The sequence below is a fragment of the Pomacea canaliculata genome, linkage group LG5, assembly GCF_003073045.1.
Source record: "Pomacea canaliculata isolate SZHN2017 linkage group LG5, ASM307304v1, whole genome shotgun sequence".
Classification (NCBI taxonomy): domain Eukaryota; kingdom Metazoa; phylum Mollusca; class Gastropoda; order Architaenioglossa; family Ampullariidae; genus Pomacea; species Pomacea canaliculata.
Window position 1 is genome coordinate 4,033,132 of NC_037594.1, and position 22,117 is coordinate 4,055,248.

At 45.5% G+C, this 22,117-nt stretch overlaps 1 protein-coding gene across 1 annotated transcript in view; it reads left to right on the forward strand.

Annotated features, from left to right (window-relative positions):
• Positions 1–22,117, forward strand: part of LOC112565155 (reversion-inducing cysteine-rich protein with Kazal motifs-like) — a 62,481-nt gene that overhangs the window by 30,558 nt on the left and 9,806 nt on the right. Inside the window, 12 exon segments of the mRNA XM_025240473.1 lie at positions 6,711–6,793; positions 14,567–14,648; positions 15,048–15,245; positions 15,761–15,891; positions 17,996–18,133; positions 18,936–19,041; positions 19,169–19,345; positions 19,734–19,830; positions 20,345–20,466; positions 20,899–21,039; positions 21,235–21,429; positions 21,906–22,013. Of these exon segments, the coding sequence (XP_025096258.1) occupies positions 6,711–6,793; positions 14,567–14,648; positions 15,048–15,245; positions 15,761–15,891; positions 17,996–18,133; positions 18,936–19,041; positions 19,169–19,345; positions 19,734–19,830; positions 20,345–20,466; positions 20,899–21,039; positions 21,235–21,429; positions 21,906–22,013 (1,578 nt within the window).

The following is a 22,117-nucleotide window of genomic DNA, read 5'->3' on the forward strand; positions in this document are numbered from 1 at the left end:
TAGCTGTCTGCTTTCTGACGTGTCTCCTTTCCGGTTGGAAGGGTCACGAATTAGAGGTGTCGGCAGATGCTTCGAAAGGCGATCTTATCACTTTTTCAGCTTCTACATCATGGGACTGTGTCAGACCAGTTGCGAAGGGGCAAAGGAATGGGCAGCGGCTAACTTTTCGCCTGAATATGTCACCTGGCCAGGTATCCGATGCGTGCTAGGAGCTGGTGACGTTTGATCACGTGACTACGAGGCCACCGCTAACAGAAGCCGATTGTGCGAAGCTTCCTACGTGGAATTTGATTTCAGTGTGAGAGGGGACATCACCTGAGAATGTAGATTTTACACCAACAGACAAAACGAGGTCGTATTCTCCCCCCACCCCCCATATCAACCCAATCATATAGACGGGTAGTTTATTTACCCCTTACTTTACTGTCGGTACAAAAACTAAACCACTGCTTGGATTGTCTCCTGGGAAGTGGGTTTGAATGTAGATGTCACTGCTGGGTTTGAATATCTGTCAATCGGGTAGGGGGTGTGACATAAGGCAAGTGTTGGCCTTATTCCCAAAATGAACAATCCGTAAAAGGTTTAGTTCCGGTTAAGAGATTCAAATATACTTGGGCGGGAGCCGACATGAAGCTGTCTCTTGTGTGTTTTCTAACTGGACAGTTTAATGAGTGCCACCTCTAATACCCACAAACCAATAACACAACATGGTGTCAGAAGTGAGCAGCAAAGTGCTAGCTGTGTGATTTCTCCAGAAACTTTCAGGTGGGCACGTTTTTCTCATTTTGAAATATTGCGTCGTACGTTTCGCAAGTGACATTTCTCGCAAGATGGCGGAGACACATCAGAGAAAACACTTCACTGCAAACGTTCCGATTCCCTCAAAGCTGGATTTGTCTTCTAACATTGAAGTAAATTGGAAAAATTTATTCGTCAGTGGCAGAACTATGAGGTAGCTACGCGCCTTGATAAAGAAGATTCAGCTTATCGTTGTGCAGTTCTATTAGCTTGCATTGGTGAGGACGCACAAGAAATCTACGAAGGATTATCCTTTGCAGAAGGGGAGAAGACAAAGATATTCAGACTGTCATCGACAAGTTCAAACGACTTTTGTTTGGGTAGCACACATGAGGTGTATGAGAGCTACAAGTTTCATAGCCGAAACCAAAACAAGGATGAGTCAGTTGATACTTACGTCGCAGTTTTACGCAAGTTAGCAAAATCATGTGATTTCAAAGATGTTGACCGCATGATTCGTGACAGACTTGTGATCGGTGTTCAAGATGACACTATGCGTGAAAAATTGTTGCAGAAGAAAACACTCAAGCTTCCAGAAGCAATAGAAATTTGCAGAGCTCATGAGACGTCCAAGACTCAAGCACACTCGATGTTGGCAAGCAACAGCGAGAGTACAGTTGAGAAAACCATCAAACAAGATTCAGAAAGGTCAGCGAAAAGTTCGTTGCGGTACGAAGCCAGGCCTTCGGGGGAAAAACCAGAGACTACGCCATGCTCTCGATGCGGAAAAGGTTCCCACAACAGAGATGGTTGTCCTGCAAAGAACGCTAAATGCAGAAAATGTTCCAAGATTGGTCACTACGCTGCAGTCTGTCGCTCTTCAGGTTCTTCTACGATTCACACAGTGAAGAGAAGAGAAGACGAAGAAGCTTACATGGGTATGATTGTAGCAGTGTGACAAACAGATCCTTGGAAAGTCAGTCTCCTGATGGAAGACACAGAGAATGTATTTAAGCTTGACACCGGAGCTGATGTTACCGGTCGTACCTCAGACCGCAGTTCCAGCAGCCAAGCGACCATTGCAGAAAGTGCGCAAGAAATGTATGGTCCAGGTCGTGTTGAGATAGCTGTGGAAGGCATGTTCAAGGCAAAACTGACATACAAGAATGTCTCTACACTGCAAGATGTGTATGTCGTAAAAACACTTGAAGAACCATTGCTAGGTCGACCAGCCATTACAGCGTTGAAGTTGATTGAGAGAATCAACACAGTTATAGAAGACCACGAAAACAGTACAAGGAAGAATTCCCAAAACTCTTCAGAGGACTAGGAAGTCTACAAGATCCTTACAAGATTCGTCTGAAAGAACAGCTGTTCCATATGCAGTAGCAGCTCCAAGACGCTTACCTTTGCCTTGAAAAGAAAAGTCAAGGCAGAATTGGATCAACTTGAAGAACAGGAGAGTGATTCCACAGTCACCAAGCAGTGATTGGTGCGCCCCAATAGTAGTGGTGCCCAAGCGACGAGAGAGTCAGAATCTGCGTCGATCTGAGCAAACTAAATGAAGCAGTTCGCAGAGAGAACTACCCGTTACCGTCAACAGATGAACTGTTAGCCCAGCTGTCAGGAGCAAAAATGTTCACAAAGCTTGATTGCAAAAAGGGTTTCCATCAACTTCCACTGGATGAAGGAAAGTCAGGAGTTAACAACCTTCATCACACCTTTTGGAAGGTACTGTTATACACGCTTACCCTTCGGGATAAGTTCAGGGCCAGAAGTATTTCAACGACGAATGTCTCAACTTCTGGCGAACCATGAAAATGTGATTTGTGACATGACGATCTGCTCATTCGGTAAGAACAAGCAAGAACATGATCTGTTACTTGAAGAAAGTGATGTCGACGCTTCAAGAAGCGGGCATTACCTGAACGACGAGAAGTGCCAGTTTGCAAGAGAGATATCCTTTCTCGGGCACATCATCTCGAAAGATGGGATCGCCATCGACCAGAGAAACTGTCTGCTGTGAAGATTTTCCCAAGCCAGAGAACATTTCTGATCTCAGAAGATTGTTAGGAATGGTTAACCACGTTGCGAAGTTTGCAGGCCCTAACCTCGCAAACGACAGCAAACCGCTACGTGACCTGCTCAAGAAAAACATAGAGTGGTGTTGGGACACTGCTCAAGAAACCTCGTTTGAGAAGATTAAGAAACAGCTGACTGAAGCTCCAGTGTTGGCACACTATGGTACTGACAAAAACGACCGTCGTCTCAACAGATGCTTCATCTTTCGGTCTCGGTGCAGTATTACTTCAGAAACAGTCAAGATGGTCACCTCAAGCCAGTTTTCTACGCATCAAGAAGTATGACGGAAACTGAGCGCAGGTACGCGCAAGTTGAGCGTGAAGCACTCGCAGTGACTTGGGCGTGTGAAAAGTTCTGTGACTACATCACAGGACTTCGTGATCTGACAATCGAAACTGACCACAAGCCACTATTGGCTCTACTGAAACAAAGACCTTGAAGATCACCTCCGAGAATTCAGAGATTCCGGATGCGCCTGATGAGGTTCAAGTACAACATTGTCTACACAAAAGGCAAGAATCTCGTGACTGCTGACACACTCTCACGAGCCCCAGTAAGAAACACTCAGAAAGATGAGAGAAGTGAAGAAGAAGAGATCTTCATCAAGCAAGTGATTCAGAGCTTGCCAGCCAGTGAAAAACGCATCGAAGAAATCAAGAACGAGACTGCAAGAGATACTGTTTGTAAGACAGTGCTGTATTATCTCCACAATGGATGGCCACGTTCTAGTCCAGAACATGAAGAACTGAAAGCGTTTTGGACAGTACGTTCAGAAGTCACAGAACATGATGGACTTCTTCTCTACAGATCAAGACTGATCATCCCTGAAGTACTGAGAACAGACATTCTCCACAGACTTCACATTGGACATCAGGCATCGTAAAATGTCGTGCCTTGGCCAGAGAGAGCGTTTGGTGGCCAAAGCTTTCTCAGCAATAGAGTCCATGGTACAGAGTGCACAATTTGCATCAAGGAGAGGCCAATTCCCCCTGAGCCACTCATTCCCTCTGTCCACACCAGCATTCCCTTGCAGAAAGTGCATGGACATCTTTGAACTGAAAAAAGAACAGTACTTACTGGTGGTGGACTATTATTCACGTTATATTGAGTTGGCACACTTGAAGAATACTTCGGCGGAAACAGTCATCAACCATGTTAAGAGCATTTTTTCCCGCCATGGAAATCCACAAATTGTCATCTCAGACAACGGCCGCAGTTCTCCAGCAAGCAGTTCCAAACGTTCGCTCAACAGTACGAGTTCACTCACACAACAAGCAGCCCGTACTATCCACAAGCGAATGGCGAAGCCGAACGCGCCGTTCAAACTGTGAAATCAATCCTGAAGAAGGCAGATGATCCTTATTTAGCGATTCTCACATATCGCGCTACGCCACTTCAGCAAGGTCTCAGTCCAGCAGAACTGTTGTTCGGGAGAAGACTACGCACCATGGTCCCCACCATACCATCTTCAGTTTTCCGAGAAAAAGGAAAAAAAGGAAGGACTTTCAGAAGAAAGACGAGATGCAGAAGTTGAAATATAAACAGAACTTCGACAGAGCACACCGTGCCAGACCAGCCGCTGAGTTGGAACCAGGTCAGCCAGTTTGGGTGAAGCCAACCCAGACACCAGGGACAATCATCAAGTCTCTGCCCAACAGGTCATATGAGGTAGAGACTCCCTACGGTCGCCAACGACGCAACCGCCGTCTCTTGATTCCCAGAGATCCCAATCCCGAGATTCCCAGACCTATCCCAAAGAATCTGTCGTCCCTTATTCCAACAAACCCAAAGTCCGAAGAGGATCCCGACCCCTTGTCTGGTCTACACTCAGACGATCCAGACATTCCTGTTGACAATCCAGAGCCATGTTCAGGAGCCGCAGCCAGGAAGGCGCCAGCGTCCAAAGTCATCGCTCCTCCAGACCAGCCTGTCAAGACTACCAAGAGTGGTCGCACCATCAAGATCCCACAGAGACTTGACTTGTAAATGATTGACTCGAATCAAACGCACATAGACTTGAATAGGAAATTCAAGAATATTAAAATTAATGTTAATTAAGTTATATTGAAACAATGTCCATTTTAAAGAAAGGGAGATTGAATAAGGCAAGTGTTGGCCTTATCCCAAAATGAACAATACGTAAAAGGTTTAGTTCCGGTTAAGAGATTCAAATATACTTGGGCGGGAGCCGACATGAAGCTGTCTCTTGTGTGTTTTCTAACTGGACAGTTTAATGAGTGCCACCTCTAATACCCACAAACCAATAACACAACAGGGGGCATGGTCCTGTCTTGGACAGTGATGTTTAACCATTCGGACGACCGCTTCTGTCCTATGCCAGCGATCAACGGATCGACCGAGTCAGTGTCCCGGAAAAAAATGAGATACAACGAAGCAAAAGCAAAATGGCTGCCAAACTGTTCACACACAGTCGCTGTAAGAAACAGTTGACGCCATTTGAAACGTCTTCCGTTGGCAAAGACACCCCGGGTGACCGGCGGAAGATTAGCGAAGGTCAGGTCACGGAACAGCGACCCGCTGTGACGAGGAGCACTAATTAGAGGGCTGAGCGGGTCCGCTCTGCTGGCGAGGGCGTGGAGAGCGGAGGAGATTAGTTGAATGGCGCGCGCCAGGTGCTTGTGCAACGTCCGTCCTCGTGGTGACATCGGTGTTGTCGTCTGACAGTGAGCACGCCCCCTACTTCTCACTCGTCACCGCAGTGTCCGCCGCACGTAGCACCCCCAGCGCCACTACCATCATGTCGTCCTTTCTTCTCGCACAATGGTCTCTCTCACAGGAGTGGGCCGAGCAGGCGGGCGTCTTTGTGCTCGGTGCTCCAAACTTTCCATTGATTAACAACAGTTACCACTCATTCCCCTCCACAACACCCCATTTGATATTCATGCTACACTGTTGGATGCCAGAACGAGAACAACGACACTCCAGTATTTTCTTCCTTCCATTGTTGATTCATATTTTCTTTTCTATTTCTCTCCCTTTTTTTTCTGGTTTAGTTGCGCGCTTGCTTTTTCGATGAAGGTCTCTCGGCTGGTTTCTTTCCCTTTACAACTTTCACCATCATCATCACTGTCGTCTACAAACATTTTTCCCTTCGCCATTTCTTGTCTTTTTCTTCTTGCTGTGTGCTAGATCTCTCCATTTATTTTTTTCTCTATCTCCCTTTTAAGGGGCCGCGAGTCAACACGATCTTTCAGGACTCGCGTTGAGACCGCGATTTGCCCGTGAATACACGAGACTGCCTCCCATTCTGAGTGTGAACGTGGCCCTCGTTCCTCCTCTCTGGCGGTGCTGTAGTGTGGTGGGAGGATGTCCGTAGAGCCCACGGCTCTTGGAGGCAGCCGTGACCGTAGGGTCACGTGGTTTTGAGCCGAGCTCAACAGACGGCGCGTGTGCTTGCATAATCACGTGACATTGGCTTTAGTACTGAAGCCCCTCCGCTACGGAGGCTGATGCGCTTACCGAGGTCAATGACCGTCTTGGGGTATTAAATAGTGTGACGGTTGCAGCCAGTGGAATAGCCATGTGACTTTTCCACGAATTAATGTGCGGCATGTATCGCGTGGACCGGAAAGTGATGTTTTGATTAGATTCGGGAACATTTTTGTTTGTCTGGTACCTAGTGGGCAATTAATTGTTAAAAAATAATAATTAAGAAAGTAATTTATGCTGGTAGAGCTTGAATAGATGAGGCAAACTAACATCAGATTGTTTCGTGTGATGTTGGGACACTGTGTGTGTGTTTGAGAGAGAGCGCAGACACGCATGAAAAAAACCCAAAAAACCACACACACACACACAGTCATGTTGATGCTGAATCGTCTTCCTCACTTTGTTCTGAACATTTTCGTTTAATTTTTTGTTTTCTGCAGTTCTCCGAGACATCGAAGTGTGGCCAGGACGTCTGTGTTGCGACCTGGGTCTGTCCTTGCAGTGCCGTCGCAAGTGTCAAACAGTAAGTAATCCTATTTTTGTCGTGGGGGGAAGGTGTAGGAGGATAACTCCTTATTTTTTCAATTGATTGAGATGAAATCATTGATATTTTCCGATGTCGGGAGGACGGGAAATTCAAGTGACCGAAGTGACCAGACAGCAGAATGAAAGCTACGATGAGTCGACAGACGATCCACACGTCCTTGTCCACCAGTAGTGATCGCATCCATCTCCACCGTATTCCTCAACGATTCTTTTACTCCGCAAAAGTAGGAATATGTCGGCCATGTCACACTGCAGTGTAAGGGGAGTTCAGTCGCAAGGAGTTTTTTTTCTTTTACTTCAGGGTGATCCTTAACGTGCACCAGAGGGCAGTGCTTTTTTTCCTATCGCTTGTCATAATGTGGTACGAGACAGAATAGAAGTCGTGCAAGTTTTCGCTGCCCAAATTCTGAATGAATATTTCTTCCCTTTCCTTTCTCGATGTATCAGCGACAGATCACCGTGCATCGAAAAGGTTCACAAATCGTCGCGAGAACGTTTGGGTCAACAAGCCGCACAACTGGACGAAAGGTCATAGTATGTGACGAAAGGGATTGCTAACCGTTGCCAGGATATGCCGTTTGTATTTTCATGTTATGCGTCGGAGGGTCCGTCAGACGTCAGAAGGTCAACGGGTCTTCCTCCGGACGCTTTGGAGAAGTGGTGACAACACGTGCCGCGCCCACCCGGGGTCGTGCAGTGAGTCCCCCACCCCTTCTTGTAGGCGTGCACTCAAAACATCGGCATGTGGGATGGTTGAATGGGAATTGCAAGTGTCCTGATTGGTTGGGGATTACAGGCGTACCGGCTGCTTGGGGATTACACGTGAAATGGTTCACTGGGAATTGCCTGTGTATCGATTGATTTCCGATTCCACGTGCTGCGACTGAATGGAGGAGCTTATGTCTATTGATTGGACGCTACTTGTGCTGTGGTGTTTGGGGAATATGCTTGAACGATCATTACACCAGAATGTCGTGGGCAGAGGCTTGACCATCGATGCAATTTTTAATCTGGAAAATGTTTCTGTATCGAGTTAAATCATGATGTGAAATCACGCGATAAAAGTACCAGAAGCCTCACTGGGCAGCGATCGGGTGGAAGCCACCCGTGCAAGGATGCACCCTCAACCTCAGGATTGCCAGAATAGGATCGCAGAGGTGAGGACGGAGGTAGTTGTGGGTGGGAGTTACCCGATGACGGTGGCTGCAGGGGCGAGGGGGATAAAGGCTGAGGGTCAAATCGCTCAGTGGGAGAGTTAATCTTGGCAGGTGAGGTGGGTAAATAGCAAGAGGAGATAAGTGTGAGCGTGGTTTATCTGCCCTGCGTGTCAGGCCTGCACCTGACGTAGCGGTTCAGGGCCTTGAGCCGCGAGCCCCGTCGGTGTAACAGGGGGCGCCCTTGAAACTTAATTTCGCTTTAATTTTCGTGTCAGAACTTTGCCTCTGCTACTTGACACCTCCAAGTGCCCCCCAAACATAAAAATATGCAAACCTGTTGCATTGCGGTCTGTGTGCATGCCTGCCTGCCGCCTGGTTCCGCCTGACAAACCTTTTCTCCGCTCTTCGACCTTTGAGTAAATCACCATCTTGGCAGACTACCTCAGGTATTCCGCGCCTGCAGCGTGTCTGTAATGATCGTGAGAAAAAGTCTCGAGAAACAGCCTTGCCCATCGGCAGGTGCTGCCATTGTTCACTCAGTTCATATAAATTGTGGATGCGCTTCTCGCCTTGAGACAAGTCGTGTAGTGAGATCTACGCGCGTCACGTGCAGGTCACGACTCCTTGTCCTTACTCTTTCCGTTCTGGGGTCAAGTTCCCTGCCGCATTTCTCCTTTCTATTGTTTATGCTGTCTGCATTTTTTTTGCTTTCTATTTCTCTCTCCTTCATTTTTGCATCCTCTCTTATTCTCATTGTGTCTGTGTTGAGGCCAGATCAGCTCATGTCCCCTTTCCGGTGTTCTCTTTTTCTCGTTGTATGCTCTGTTGCAGATCATTGCGGAGGGACTACATTATCTTGAGAGTGTTTTGTGGGCCTCACTTCTCCCGACCCCCACATCACCCCAATCATCTGTATCTTTCTTGTAGATTGTTGTTTTACATTTTCGTGTTTGCTTGTGGATATTTGCTACAGTAGTTGCGGTTGGAGTCGCAAACATGATTTTTTTTTTATGGCCTGCCTAGTGAGTACCACTCAGTTCTTGACCTTTTTTTTTTTTTAAGTTTTTGAAGCTGAATGTGACTTACCTTGCCACGGTCCATGGCAGACTTTGTTCACAACTCGAGTGTCACTGGAGACATTGAATTGCAGGACCGATGGATTGACTCTTTTTTGCTAATTGTTTTCCAGCATGCTTGAATGCTCTCCCCTGCCCGAAACTCTTGCGCAGAGTGCTCCTAGGGATTTGACAATCGAAGATTTCATAAAATGTGATGAAACACGAATACAGGAACCCAGCAGATTGTTCCAGGTCTCTGTGTGTGAGCGAGTTGTGAAGGATAGACTATAGACTGTGAATGTCAGTGATTTCCATACCGCCTTCTTAACCGGACTCCTACTGTGTTGTGCATATTTGTTTCTAATTTGAACAATTCACCACAATGTGATCACTCAGTCACATAGTTCTTGCGTGTCCGTTGAGACAATTATTAGTTAACTGATGTGGTAAAAGCACGGAAGACATGTAAGCCATACTGCACGCAGATGAGGCTGTTTGCTTCGTGTTATCTCAACATGTTAATTGGGTTAACGATTGTCAAATAGTCTGAAATACTTCTACTTCTGTAACGGCGTTTTTTCCTTGAACTTTTAGAACGAACGAACTTCGAGAGCCACAAATAAATATAAAATGATTTTATCACAAGAGCGAGCGAGGGATGGTGTGGAGGAAGGAGGGAGTCTGCAAGTGGGAAAATTATAACCTGGAATGGGAAAGTAATGGGATAGTAATAATGTAATTAACTGATTGCCATTCGGCCAGTGCAGAGAAAGGAGGAAAATTCAGGGGAGAGCACCAGAAGATTATGCCACGGTCAGCCATGCATCGCCCTCCCAAGAGGCTGCTTCCCTGGCGCCAGAGAGTCTCCCCCAAACCCTCCACCTTTTAAAATAAATTAATTACGTTTGTGTCGCTTTGTTTTAAGTAATCACAAAACACATCCTGTAAATTGAAAACAGAAATTTATTTTAAAAAACTGTACAGAGACTGAAGAGGGCGGTAGTAGCTCGTGCAGCCGTGTCGACTGAGTCACGTCCCCTCTCTCCATCTTTCTCATCTTGTCTATGTGTGTGTGTAAGTGTGTTTAATTTCCTTACTATTATCTTAACCTCAGAGAATAGAAAAGTTGCAGAATTTCAGTGTTTTCTGACGTTCTGCCTGCGTGCGTCATGTGTTAGGCTAAAGGCTGTTTTCATTGCCAGACGTCAGCAGCAGACTGACGCGTGTGTTCTGGAACATGAACGCGTTTTCTCTCCCCCACTCCCATCTCCACCCCCTCTCTTTTAGTTTTGGCTGAGCGGCGTTCACGGTTGAGTCGTCATGGCACGCGAATCGAAAGCTGCTCAGTACGAGACGACGACCTCTACAGTAGACCGCAACAACAGCTGCAGCATCAGCGCACGTCCCCAGTGCGTGAGGGTCACGGCCGGTGGGCTGACGTCATCAGGGTAACGGGCCTCACGCTGGACTGTGCTCAGCGTCGTGTGCGCGCGCACACACATCCCAGACCAGTAAATATCGTCAGGAGAGAATCCCCGAGTGATTCAGGCGCCATGCCTGTGGTCCGGAGGGTAAACTTACCATCGAGGTAGCCGTGGCTTACAACGGGTAAGGGGTGACGAAAAGAGACCTCCTCATCCCAAGGCCACCCTTACTAAGAGTTGTCAGTATACCCCGAGACGAGCTATCAGCCCTAGACCACGATTCTCACATGCAGACATGGAAGACCAGAGTCTACAGAGTTGTCCCTGATGGGGGCGCACCTACAAGGTCCTCCTGCTGTACAGAATCAGGGTTACACCACTATTGTCAGCTGCCTCCCTCCCCTCCTGCAAAAAAAAAAAAGTAAGCAGAACCATTAAGCCAAATCAACCCCCACCCAAAAAAGAGTAACTTTTGCGTGCATATAGAGTAATCCAAGTTGTGTGTGTCAGGTCACCTGCCTAACCGTCGTAAAGGGTGAAAGGTTAGGTCTCGTGCCATTTCGCTGCGACCATCGCTCTACTCATCATCCTCCCCAACTCTTTCGCTGTTCGCTTGTCTCCGTTGTCCAGTTGTCCGCAGACGTCTTCGTGTTCCCAAGGTCTGGGCGCCCCACGAGAGGTCGCTTCTGTCGCTTTTAAGGCCCTCGAAACAACAGCAACAAACAAACAAAACCCATGTATGTTATTCCCTTGACCATACGTGCTTCGTTAGGTGACTTAAAAACTGTAGGGAAAAAGGAATCAAGGGGTCAAGAAAAGGGATAGAGGTTAAAAAAAAATGTTCTTCGCCCCGCAGGTAGGGCGTGTGTTTACCTCTCGGCGGGCAAACAGGAGCTCGGCGTGCCAATCGTGGAGCTTCAACTTGTTTTTCTCGCACATTTGCAGTTCGATGTCTTAGGCTGGGGCAGTGCAAGCGAGCAAACATTGCAGATGCCGCAGCTCCTTCCCCTACCTTACCTCCACCCTCCTCCAAAAGGAAAAAAAAAAACTTCACAAACGAAAGACGAACGAACGAACCGCTGGAGAAATAGATTGGAGCGTTTTCATAGGAAGACAGATGAACTGTCGGGGGAAATAGTCGACATGCGTGCGTGCGCGGCCTCATGCTTCACATTCAAAAATGAAAATTTAATAGGTCTTTATTTTAGTCGGGGAAATGCCTGACGATATAAATATATATTTGTATATTATCTTTCCAAAAACCAGTCATTTCTAGGGCTTTTGGGACGGGTGGAAGGGTGTTCAGGGACAGCGCGGTCTTGTTCTTACTAAAGACATCCACAGAAGCACTCCACCCCACCTTAACCCTTGATCAGTGGCCACCCAGAGACGCTAGTTTGCGGAGGGCGAGCTGTCTGTTCACAGAACATAGGGGATGACGGTTGTCTGAACAGGGAACCGCAAAGTCTTTATGCACAGCGCGACCTTTAGGGTTGAGAAGGGAAAAGGGTTAACGGGGAGGTAGGGGTGAGTTTATTTTAAAACACCGATAACTGACTCCTTGGAGAACTTGATTGTAAATATTTGGGGATTTTCAAGGGGCCCAGATGTTTGAGTAATGACTTGGGGTTGAAGGTTGGGAGAAGCAACTGCAGTTAGACCGAATCCTCAGAGACGCGGGAGAAACTTTTAGCGAAATGAGATATTTCTTTTGGTTGTCAAAACGGGTTAGCCATAGGGGACTTAGACCAGATAGCCAGTCAGGCATTATTTTTGTTTTTATGACGGCCTACCGTGTTCACTTTTGTGGAAGTGGCTGGTTAGCAATTTCTGTATCAGATGGGATCCCATGGTTCAGTCCATTCCAATACTAGTCGGCTTCTTAGTGTCTACCTACAAGCGTTCGTGCTAGTGAGTACGGTTTTAGTTTTAGTTTTTGTTAGGTCTGTGTGCATGAAGGCAAGCGTGGGAGACACGAAAACAAAATTAAACATCAGTCATATAGTCGTTCGTCTGTCACCTGCCACAGTTGACCTTTGCTTTGTTATTAGAGAAAGGTCAACGCCACTGTCAAAACATGTCACTAAACAAGGGTTTGCGTCTGACTGGGGACAAAGAAGGAGGGGGAGGTTTTTTCCGTTGGGGTGGCTGTTAAGACGAGGCTCGAGTGACGTCACAGGGGAGAGCACAACTCCCCCTTCCCCTTTCTAGGTAAATGTTTGACTGAACAAGAATGGCAGGGGCCAGTGGCCCTTTCATACTCTCAAACAACGACAGCAGTTAGTGACGAAGTCAAGTCTTGCTAGAGAGTTTTTTGTTGTTTTTTTTTGTGTGCGTGACACTAAGTTGCATTGGGGTTATGGTGAGATTTGTTTCTGCAGGTATTAATTCAACGAAGTCACTTAAAACCATAGTTTCTCTGACTCATTGTGTGAAAAGTTTGAACCTTTGTCGATCCGAGAGGGGGTCGTCACAAACAACGAGCAGCAAAAATGCATCAGATGAACAGATTACATAGAGAGCCTCCATACGAACAGGTATTCAACTCCCGGGGTCGATTTTCACCCTACAGGAGAGAGGTCGAGCTACGTGACGTAGCGAGGTGAGGAATAGAAGGACCTTTTGACGTCATTTTCACGTCGTAAACACGTTACATAACGTTACTGCAGAGCCAGTGTCAGTTGGCGAAAGTGACTCTTGAATGTTCCATCACTTCTGTATACGAACCCATGTAAGCTTTGTTGGCGACCGTACTAACGGTACCCGGCAAACGGTCAAATTGCAGGTAGGGCAAAGGTCACGAGCCTTAACACAATATCGCCATTGTGTACGTGTGTGTGCACGCACGCGCCTTGCAAAGCTTGACCAAGGCATGTAAGGGGTTAGGAATAACCCGATTGCTCAATCCACATGCACCACGCACACACGCGCTCACTCACGCACGCGCTCACTCACACACGCGCAGGGAGTGCGGATGCTGGGTGCGAGCGTCATTCTGCGCTACTTTCGTCAGCACACGCGCCGTGATTGAAAACAGGCCGGCCTGATGATTTACACCTTATCTCTGCATCAGAAGACTTTGATGAGTGCGCCTTGTCGTCTTCTCTCCTGCTCCTCCCCCTTTATCGCCGTGCGTCAGTATGCGCATGCGTGCCCTTGTGTGTGGAGGGAGGAGACAAGTGCGGGGAAGGAAGCGACGTCAGGTGTAAACACGGGGGCTAATCGGCCACAGACGGCAGGCGGAGAGAAACCAGCGAGGGGAAAGAACTCCACGTAGTGCCAGATGGCAGCACCGTTCAGGGCGGGTAATTAACTTCCTGTCTTGTCTCCCCCCTCCTCCCACTGAACATCAAGCCCCTCGTCCCTATCACGCTGTCTTACACCGCCGTTAACCCTCCTCCCACACATTCCATCTACCCGCTCCCTCTCTCTTGCATATTTACCATTCCCACTCCTCCACCCCGCTACCCCGATTCTATTGAGATCGCTGCTGACATCACTAATAGCAAATGTTCTACCTTCACTCAGTAGAAGAAAAAGCATTTCATCCTTCATTACTTTTTAAATATTTTTAAGCTTTACACGTTGTTAACTGCCGTCGCCCTTTTTCCGCTAAAATTGAGGTGACGTGTGCTTTCAGGAGCAGGTGACGTAGCGAGCTCGTGGACCAACTGCTTTTGTATCTCGCAGTCAAGGGGTCGCAGTAGCTTTCTTGGTGGGCGGAACCTTTGCTGAAACACTGCGGGGTTTGGGGTGTAGAGCACACGAAAATAATAATATAAAAATAATGAAAAGCAACTCTAGCTGTGTAGTTAGGAGGAGGGGAGGATGAACAGCCCTATTGCCGGCGTCTTGTGGTGCTGACATTGATGTACTGGAAACTACGGGCGACGAGACTTTCACAGGCACCGTGAATAGGACTTTTGTAAATACATATGTACATAGACATGCCTTGACTAGTACCTAAGGACGAGCGGTTATGCTGGGACTGGTCTCTGGTTGCAACATTAACTGAAGAAGCTGCATCTGACAAGTTGGTTTGGGAGGTGACGAAGACAAAGACCATCTTCATGTCAATTACTTATTTCACATTTGATTTATTTATTTGCAGGCCCGGTCGAAGGCAGAGCTCCGACGAACGTGCAGTGCGGCATCAGAAAAAACGATGTTCATGTGCATCAGGAAACAAGAAGGTGAAGACCAAGGGGCGGGTAGTTGTGGGTTCTGAGTTAATTAGTGAGTCTAGGGAAATTAAAGGGTTAGTGGAAGAGAGGTGTGTGGCTTGCCGTGACGTGAGGGTTCAGCTAAGGGACTTCGCTCACTGGTCAGTGAAAAGTTTCCCACGTTCAGAACATGTTGACATTCCATTGTGGCAATGCCCTCAACAAATGTATAATGAATGTAAATATTAAATAGTAATTAATACAATATGAATTTGTAATGTGCACGATATGACGTGTCTCCCTCCCCCTACCCACACCACCCTGCACTGTTTTTTTCATTGACGTGCCTGGAATTTAATTAATCTGGACGTTTGTTGTTCTCTTCCACACGATCATCGCACGCGCGTACCTGACCTGGTGACGTCACAGACGGGGAGACCTGTTGCCAGAAGGCGACGTCACTCAGTTGCGGCATGGTGTGTCGCAGCACGTCCTTATCCAGCACGTCACGCAACACGCGCGCCCCCTTGCGTGTCGTTACCCAGCACTGTGGAGGGCCGAGTGGTATGGTTACTGAGTGCATGCAGAGTCAGGCCCAACCAGCGCGCACCACGAATCCAGTGGACAGTAAGTGCAAGTTTACAAAAAAAAAATATTTTTAAATCCTCGAGATGAAACTTAAGCAGGGTGAGACTTCCAGTTTTTTGAATGTAACGAGACTAAGCGAGATTTTGTCTGTTAGGTTTTTTTTTTTTTTAAGATGACTGCTAGAGGTTGGCTAAAGTGCAGAATAGTTTAATTCATTATTCCCCAAATCATATAAAAATAAAACCTTATTCGGTTCTGTTTGCAAGTTATGAGGGTTGGAACATCGAAATTACTCTTTGCTTTTTGGAAAGAGGTTAAGATCTCATTTTCTCCTGACTTCATAAAAGTAGGGTGGCTGATTGATTGAAGTACTATTTGCTTATTCTATAAAAATGAACTGTCTTATTACTTGCGGCCGTTAATGAAGTTATTAAGGTAATAATAATAGAATGACCGAATGACCCTAACACACAGGGTATGGCTCGCATTTGCACATGCACAAAACTTGTAGTATACAAACCTTTCTCATGTGTGTGCATGCGTTCGTGTTGCAGACCTGCCGTGCTGCGAGCGGGCCAAGACCCAGTCGTGCCGCGACAAGTGTCGCGATGCCCTGCAGTCCACCATGTCGGAGGACGACATCATCGACGTGTTGATTGTGGCGTGTGGCGGCCCTGACCTCATGGTGCGTCCCCCCTCTCCTACACCTACACCCGCACCACCCCTTCTCCCCATGTATGGTGTACCCTTCATTATCTTACCATTTCACCTCTTGTATATCAACTCCCATCTTACTACATCGTGAGACACTTTAAGTCCGTTAACTTACCTTTCATTAACCTTTTATTGTGCAGCACTTCTGAAAGTAGTTAACTTACATGTCATTAACATCTGGCAGGTCATCGGTATTTTTCTGCTGTCTTTTTATTTTTTTATTGAGTGGGAAGGCGAATTGCTGAAAAGAAAATGCGTGACCATGCTCACGCGTTCGTTCATGAGCAGGAACACACGTGCAAGACCAGAACGCAGACCTTTAAACTTTCTCGGGCAGAAAGGTTAGGGTCAGGGGTCAGACGAGACCTTACCTAGGAGCACCGGTCAGACCACAATCATCTGCTGCTTTAAATGGCGTTATATGTGTGTGAGAGAGGGAGAGAGAGAAGCAAGCCTGAAAGATCAAGACCTTGTTGACTAGCCTCGAACCGCGAACTTCTACATGTAAAAACATCTGTGCTTGCAGTGAGTGAGTGGTGTGTGGGGTAGGAACTGACATTTCCATGGTGTGTGGGGCTTCCTCACCGCCTGGTGCTCAGTGTAACCAAAGAGCGACCTACGGTGGAAGACGTGGGGGTCGGGGTGGGTAGGGAGGCATTTTACACCTATGGACCTGCACACACCAGTGCGTTTGTCTGCTGCGTCTGTTCTCCTGCCATTATCTCGGACTTCAATTCTTTCAGCCGGCAGCGGACTCCCTCGCTCGTCTTCACATCGGCGTTATCACGGAGGGATGGAGGTGTATATGTGTTGTGAAGGATTTGCGGGTCGGGGGGTAAAGGAGGTGGGGATAAATTTCACTAACAAAAGAGCAAGCATGGCATCAGGAGGGGTGGTTGGGTGGGAGGTGGGGTGGCGTGGCCACGTGCTGGAGGGGTATTTTTGGCGCGTCTAACGAGGTGCAGGCTTCCTGGTGCTGACAGCTAGAATCGCTGGGCGCCCCGAATGCCAGAGTAGCTCACCCTGCGTACCGGACTTCTCTCCCTTTGCCGGTTTACTGGCGTGCTGTAGTGAGGCTGGCACATCCTGGAGCTGTTCTTTCTCCCGCCACCCCACCAGTTCCCAATTTGAACAAGAAGAGGACGAAAAGTAGAGAAGAGATAAATAATTGTCAGTAACAGTCTGTTGGGGTGGTGAAAATCATTTTTCCTCAGATTTTGGCTTGTAACTTTTGCTGTCCATCCTGATAGAAAATAACGCTATTACATGCAGTAAACAGAAATATTATTCATGCATTTTTTTTCGTAATTAAATGGCCTGAGGCACATGCCAACCAGTTTGTAAGTATGGTATGTGCAGGTTTAGAGTCAGCTGCTGTTTGTTTTTTTTTTTAAAGAGAGTTGATGGAAAAGTTCCAGTTGGATTCTGTTGTCATGTACATTTAATCATTAAATAAATTCCTTGTTCGTCTCCCCATCCCACCGGTTTTCCCAGCTGTATTCACATTTTTATCATCACAAGTCTCTTAGCTTAAAATGCCCCATAATTCTGGTCTGCTTCCCACTGGAAATATACTTGTGAATTATAAATTAGTTGTTTGGCATGGCAAGAGAGTTCCTCTGCAACAGTTTTACATGCTTTAAAACTACTCTGTCCTTCCTTCACTGTTTCTTGGTCACGAGGGCTAAAGTTCTCTAGAATAACTTAACCCCAGGAAATGCAGATAGCAATCAATCCAAGCTTGTAGTTGTGAGGCCGAGTTAGCTAGGGTTTGGTAATTGCAGCTTGTTTTCCCGTTCTCTCTGATCTCTTCCTCACTCAATCTCTTGTGTCTCCTGCCTTCTTCTACTGCTTCCTTGCATTCATCTTCTCATTTCCATCTCATGAATGTATATTTGCTTGTGCCCTCTTTTCCTCTCCTGTGTGTGCAGCCATTAACACAAATCCACATTATCACATCAGACACATTCATGTATTTTGCAGGCCACACATTAGGCCGAATAGTTGTGTAACTGGATCCAACAGCCTCAGTTCTTTCTCATGTCATCTTTAACATGGTGATTTCTGCTTCACAGGAGCCGCTATGGCAGTGCTTCCTTCAAACACACACCTCCCCTGCCAACCACACCCCCCCAGCCACCAGCTTGGACAACGCCAAGCTGCACTGCTGTGCAAAAGCTGTCACCACCCGCTGTCGAGATCTCTGCACACAGGTGAGAAAATGCAGGTGATGTTTGTTTTTATGTCAGTGCTCCTGCCAAGTTCTGACATTAGCACTGAGAAGGCAGATGAAGCACCGTAGTTCTACCTAGTGTTGTTGGTGTGCATAGCAAAGCTGTAGGAGTGGAAGTTGTGGACTTTACAAAGTGTTGCACATGTGCTGCTGTAAAGCAGTATTTGGTGATGTAAGGGACTCAGTTGCTGAGGCATTAATTAAAAATGAGTTGATTGATTCTTTTGCTAATTTTTGTTTCCTGATGCTTTAGCAGCTTTCATAGAGAATCATGAGCTAATGTTTTTAGCCATCTATACATTTGAACCATTATTTTTTTCTTTAGTTTTCTTTTGATGACTTAATATAATTTGTTTTAAATATTAAACTTCTACCTTCTAGCTTTCTAAGGTAAAGAATGGTTTAACCCAGGGGAGGGAGAAGAATAGGAGGTAGTGGTACTGGTTACACTTCACATGTTTTCATCAGATCTTACATGTACTTTGACCTTCTTCCTCTAGGTTGAACCATTATTTCTTCCACAGGGTAGACATTTGGATTTTAAACTCACTTTGCTTTGACAAGCTTTAAGCATGAAAGTAACAGAAAAACTATGAAACATTCTTTTGTCTCCTAAGTCTGCATGAGAAGAAGAAACTCAAAGCTGCAACTAACATACATTTGATTAGTCTTTTAACTGTTGCACCCATCACAGGGATGAAGAAAGAGAGAGCTAGCTTAACAATGTGTGCTGAGGAGTGAAGTATGTCTCTTGCACTGATGACATATTCTTTGTGTTACAGACGTACAAAGATGGATGGTCTTATCACAATGAATTTCACAAGAGCTGCTCCTACATCCAGCCCGTATCCATGATGGAGGCCAGCATGCACAAGTGCCTCATGGATGGTACGTGGTACTTGCCTGTTTTCTTCCACACATCATTCATTTCCTTTTATTTTAATTACAGATGATAAGAAACACAAAGCACACTTTTGATTTTTGTGACAAATCTTCTCATTTTTGCTTTGTGCAGTTGATGAACCCTGTCAGCTCGGGTGTAGTGGTCTGTCGTACTGCACCAACTTCAACCACCGCCCAACTGAGCTTTTTCAGAGTTGCACAAGGGAGGCTGACTATGCTGCCGAGAAAGCCTTTAAAATGTGGGAAAGTGGGCCTATTATCCTGCCGCAGATGGAAATTCATGTGAAAGGTGCCAAGACCATCTTGTGGCATGATAAGCATGATTTGATGAGATACCATTAGTAATTCACAATTTACCGAACTGACATCAAATGATTAATTAGTTGTTTCCTGCTCTAAAATGATAGCTGTTTTTACTTGCTGCATTTTTTTCTGGTAGTTGGCTTATTTTAAATATCCCCTTATTTAAAACAAAACACGAACACCAGACATCTGTGTACCCTGATTCCTTGGTAGGCTGAAGTGGAAAGCATGTTTATTCAGCATGAGCAGCATTTTTCTGTTTTCACGTATTTTAGCTATACAGTAAAGGAAGAGGGGAAAAATTGATCAGGTGTTAGCCTTTCCTGCTAGTCTCCCCTTGTTGGTTTACTAATATAATTTGTCATTTGTTGCAGACATTCGAACATGTGAGCCAGAGAAGTGGAAAGCGATTGCTTGTGCAACACAGATCAAGCCTTGCCACAAACAGCTTTCCCTTCTGTCACTGTGCAAGTTAGTATGGAATCAGGCTGTTGGTCCTTTTCCTGACTTTTTGTTCACCCAACACTTCACAGAAATTGCATATTTTTAAGAAAATAAAAGCCTTTAATCTTAGCGAATACAGTATCATGTTGGGTAAACGGACTTTTATTTCCCTTTATGCTTTTTTTTTTTTAAAGAAAGTAAAGACAGTATTTATTTTTGAGGGGGGGAGGTAGGAGAGAACTAGTTAAAGAATAGTTTTGTGAGAGAGACATGCATATAATTTAAAAAATAAAGCCCTTAATCATATAAAATGGATGATCATTTTGGATTGACAGACTGTTATTTCCCTTTAACTTAAGCTTTCTTTTTTTAGATAAAAAAGGTCACCATACAATATTTATTTTTAGGGGGTGGTAGGGAAGAACTATATGAATAATAGTTTTGTGAGACAGAGCATTCGAGAAATTCCGTGGTTGAGTGAAATCTTGGTTATGAAGTACATTTGTTTCAAGAAAAATATATATTTTGATGCAAACTGTAGGGAGGACTGTATTGACATTTTGAACAAGTGTGTGGATGCCCAGCAGTCTGTGCCTCAGCTGTGTAATGCACTACACTCAGCTCGCACACCAGGGGCCTGCATCCCTCTAGCACACTATCTTCGTAAGTTTATCTTCACATTTGCATCACTTGGTTTTGTTATTATTGGCTGAAAATCAACTCAGATATAAACAGTGATTACTGGCACAGGTTTATCATAGAAAACTATTGTTGCCATAGGGCTTACCATCAATTATTCCGAGAAAAAACATCATACTAAATACATGCCACAGTACAACATTCATCACTGACATTCACTGCCACTGATCAATGCACATGTACAGTATCTTGCAAAAGATTAGTACTTATTGTAAGAAGTGAAATGCTGCATAAACCTTTTTAGGGTAGAGGAGTTATTGCCAACTATTTGCAACATTTTCTGACGATTAAGACACTAAAAGATTTTAAAAATAAAGACTTTCATCAAGACATTGATTAGACTACTTACAATGAAAGCTTGTGCATAAGGGAAAATATCAATTTTCTTCCTTTCAGAGCCCAGTCCACATATTCATGAAGAAGGGGAAGTAACTCATCCTTGTAACCCTCACCCGTGTCAGGCAGACGAAGTCTGCGAAGTACGTCGCCGCAAGTGCAAACACACTGACAATTGCCAACAGTTTATCTGCAAATCAGGTAAAAAGAAAAAGAATAATTCACAGCCATTAACATCTCTCTTTTTCTTGTTTGGACAAATGCTCTGAAATGCTGCCAGTAACCTTCATATCAGTAAGACATCAGAACTTATGTATTTGCATACAAATTATGTTTTGATACTTTGATTGCTCTTGTTTTTGATACTTATCATTTGAATCACTTTCTTTGATGCAGCATGCACACTGGGGAAAGTGTCCTCCATGCGGGTGCCTGCAGGTGCATACGTGCGAATCCCCAACACGGCCGGGCAAGCAGGAGACGACTGTTTTCTTGGTTGTCGTTGCAGCAGCAAAGGAGTGCTGGAGCATTGCAAACCTCTCCCATGTTTACAACGCCGCAACTGTGTGCTTGGCCCTGCCAACACTCAAGGTGCTTATATTGTGCAACTAAGCTGATGCCTCTTAAATTTGCTAAATAAAAGACACTGAATCACAGTAGCCCACAAGCTCACTTACAGATTTATGTGAGTAGATTTATATACTTTGGAAGTGGACTTCATACTTGAGTGGCTCATTTTCATTATGTTAATTTCTATTTAGAGCTCATTGTTACTATGCAGATAACAGATGTCAATATACTGTCTTAAAATTATGTGTGTAGAGCAGACATTAGATGCCACTTTAATGATAATACACAGTACACACAGTGACACCTTATTTTTATGCCATTTAATGTTCATGCCTACTAAGTAGACACATTTCATACCTTGGTGCAGTTAGACAGGGCTTTCAAGTTAAAAGCATGAACAAATAAATATGCTTCACTTCAGACAGTGCTTTTGTTCAATTGTAGTAAATATGTGTGGAAATTGTCAAGATGAAGATAAATCATTTTGTTCATTTCAGAGCATGGGGCCCACTTCCTGCTTGACGATAGCCAGTGCATGTGTCATGACGGCGATTTGATCTGCTCTCGACAATCATGTTTAACAGATACCACTGGTCACATTACAGGTAACTAGTATTTTTGTTAATACTATTATACATAGCACTACTGTATTACCTTGGGGTAAAGTACATGTATTCTGTACCTACATCACCATGACAGGACATTGTAC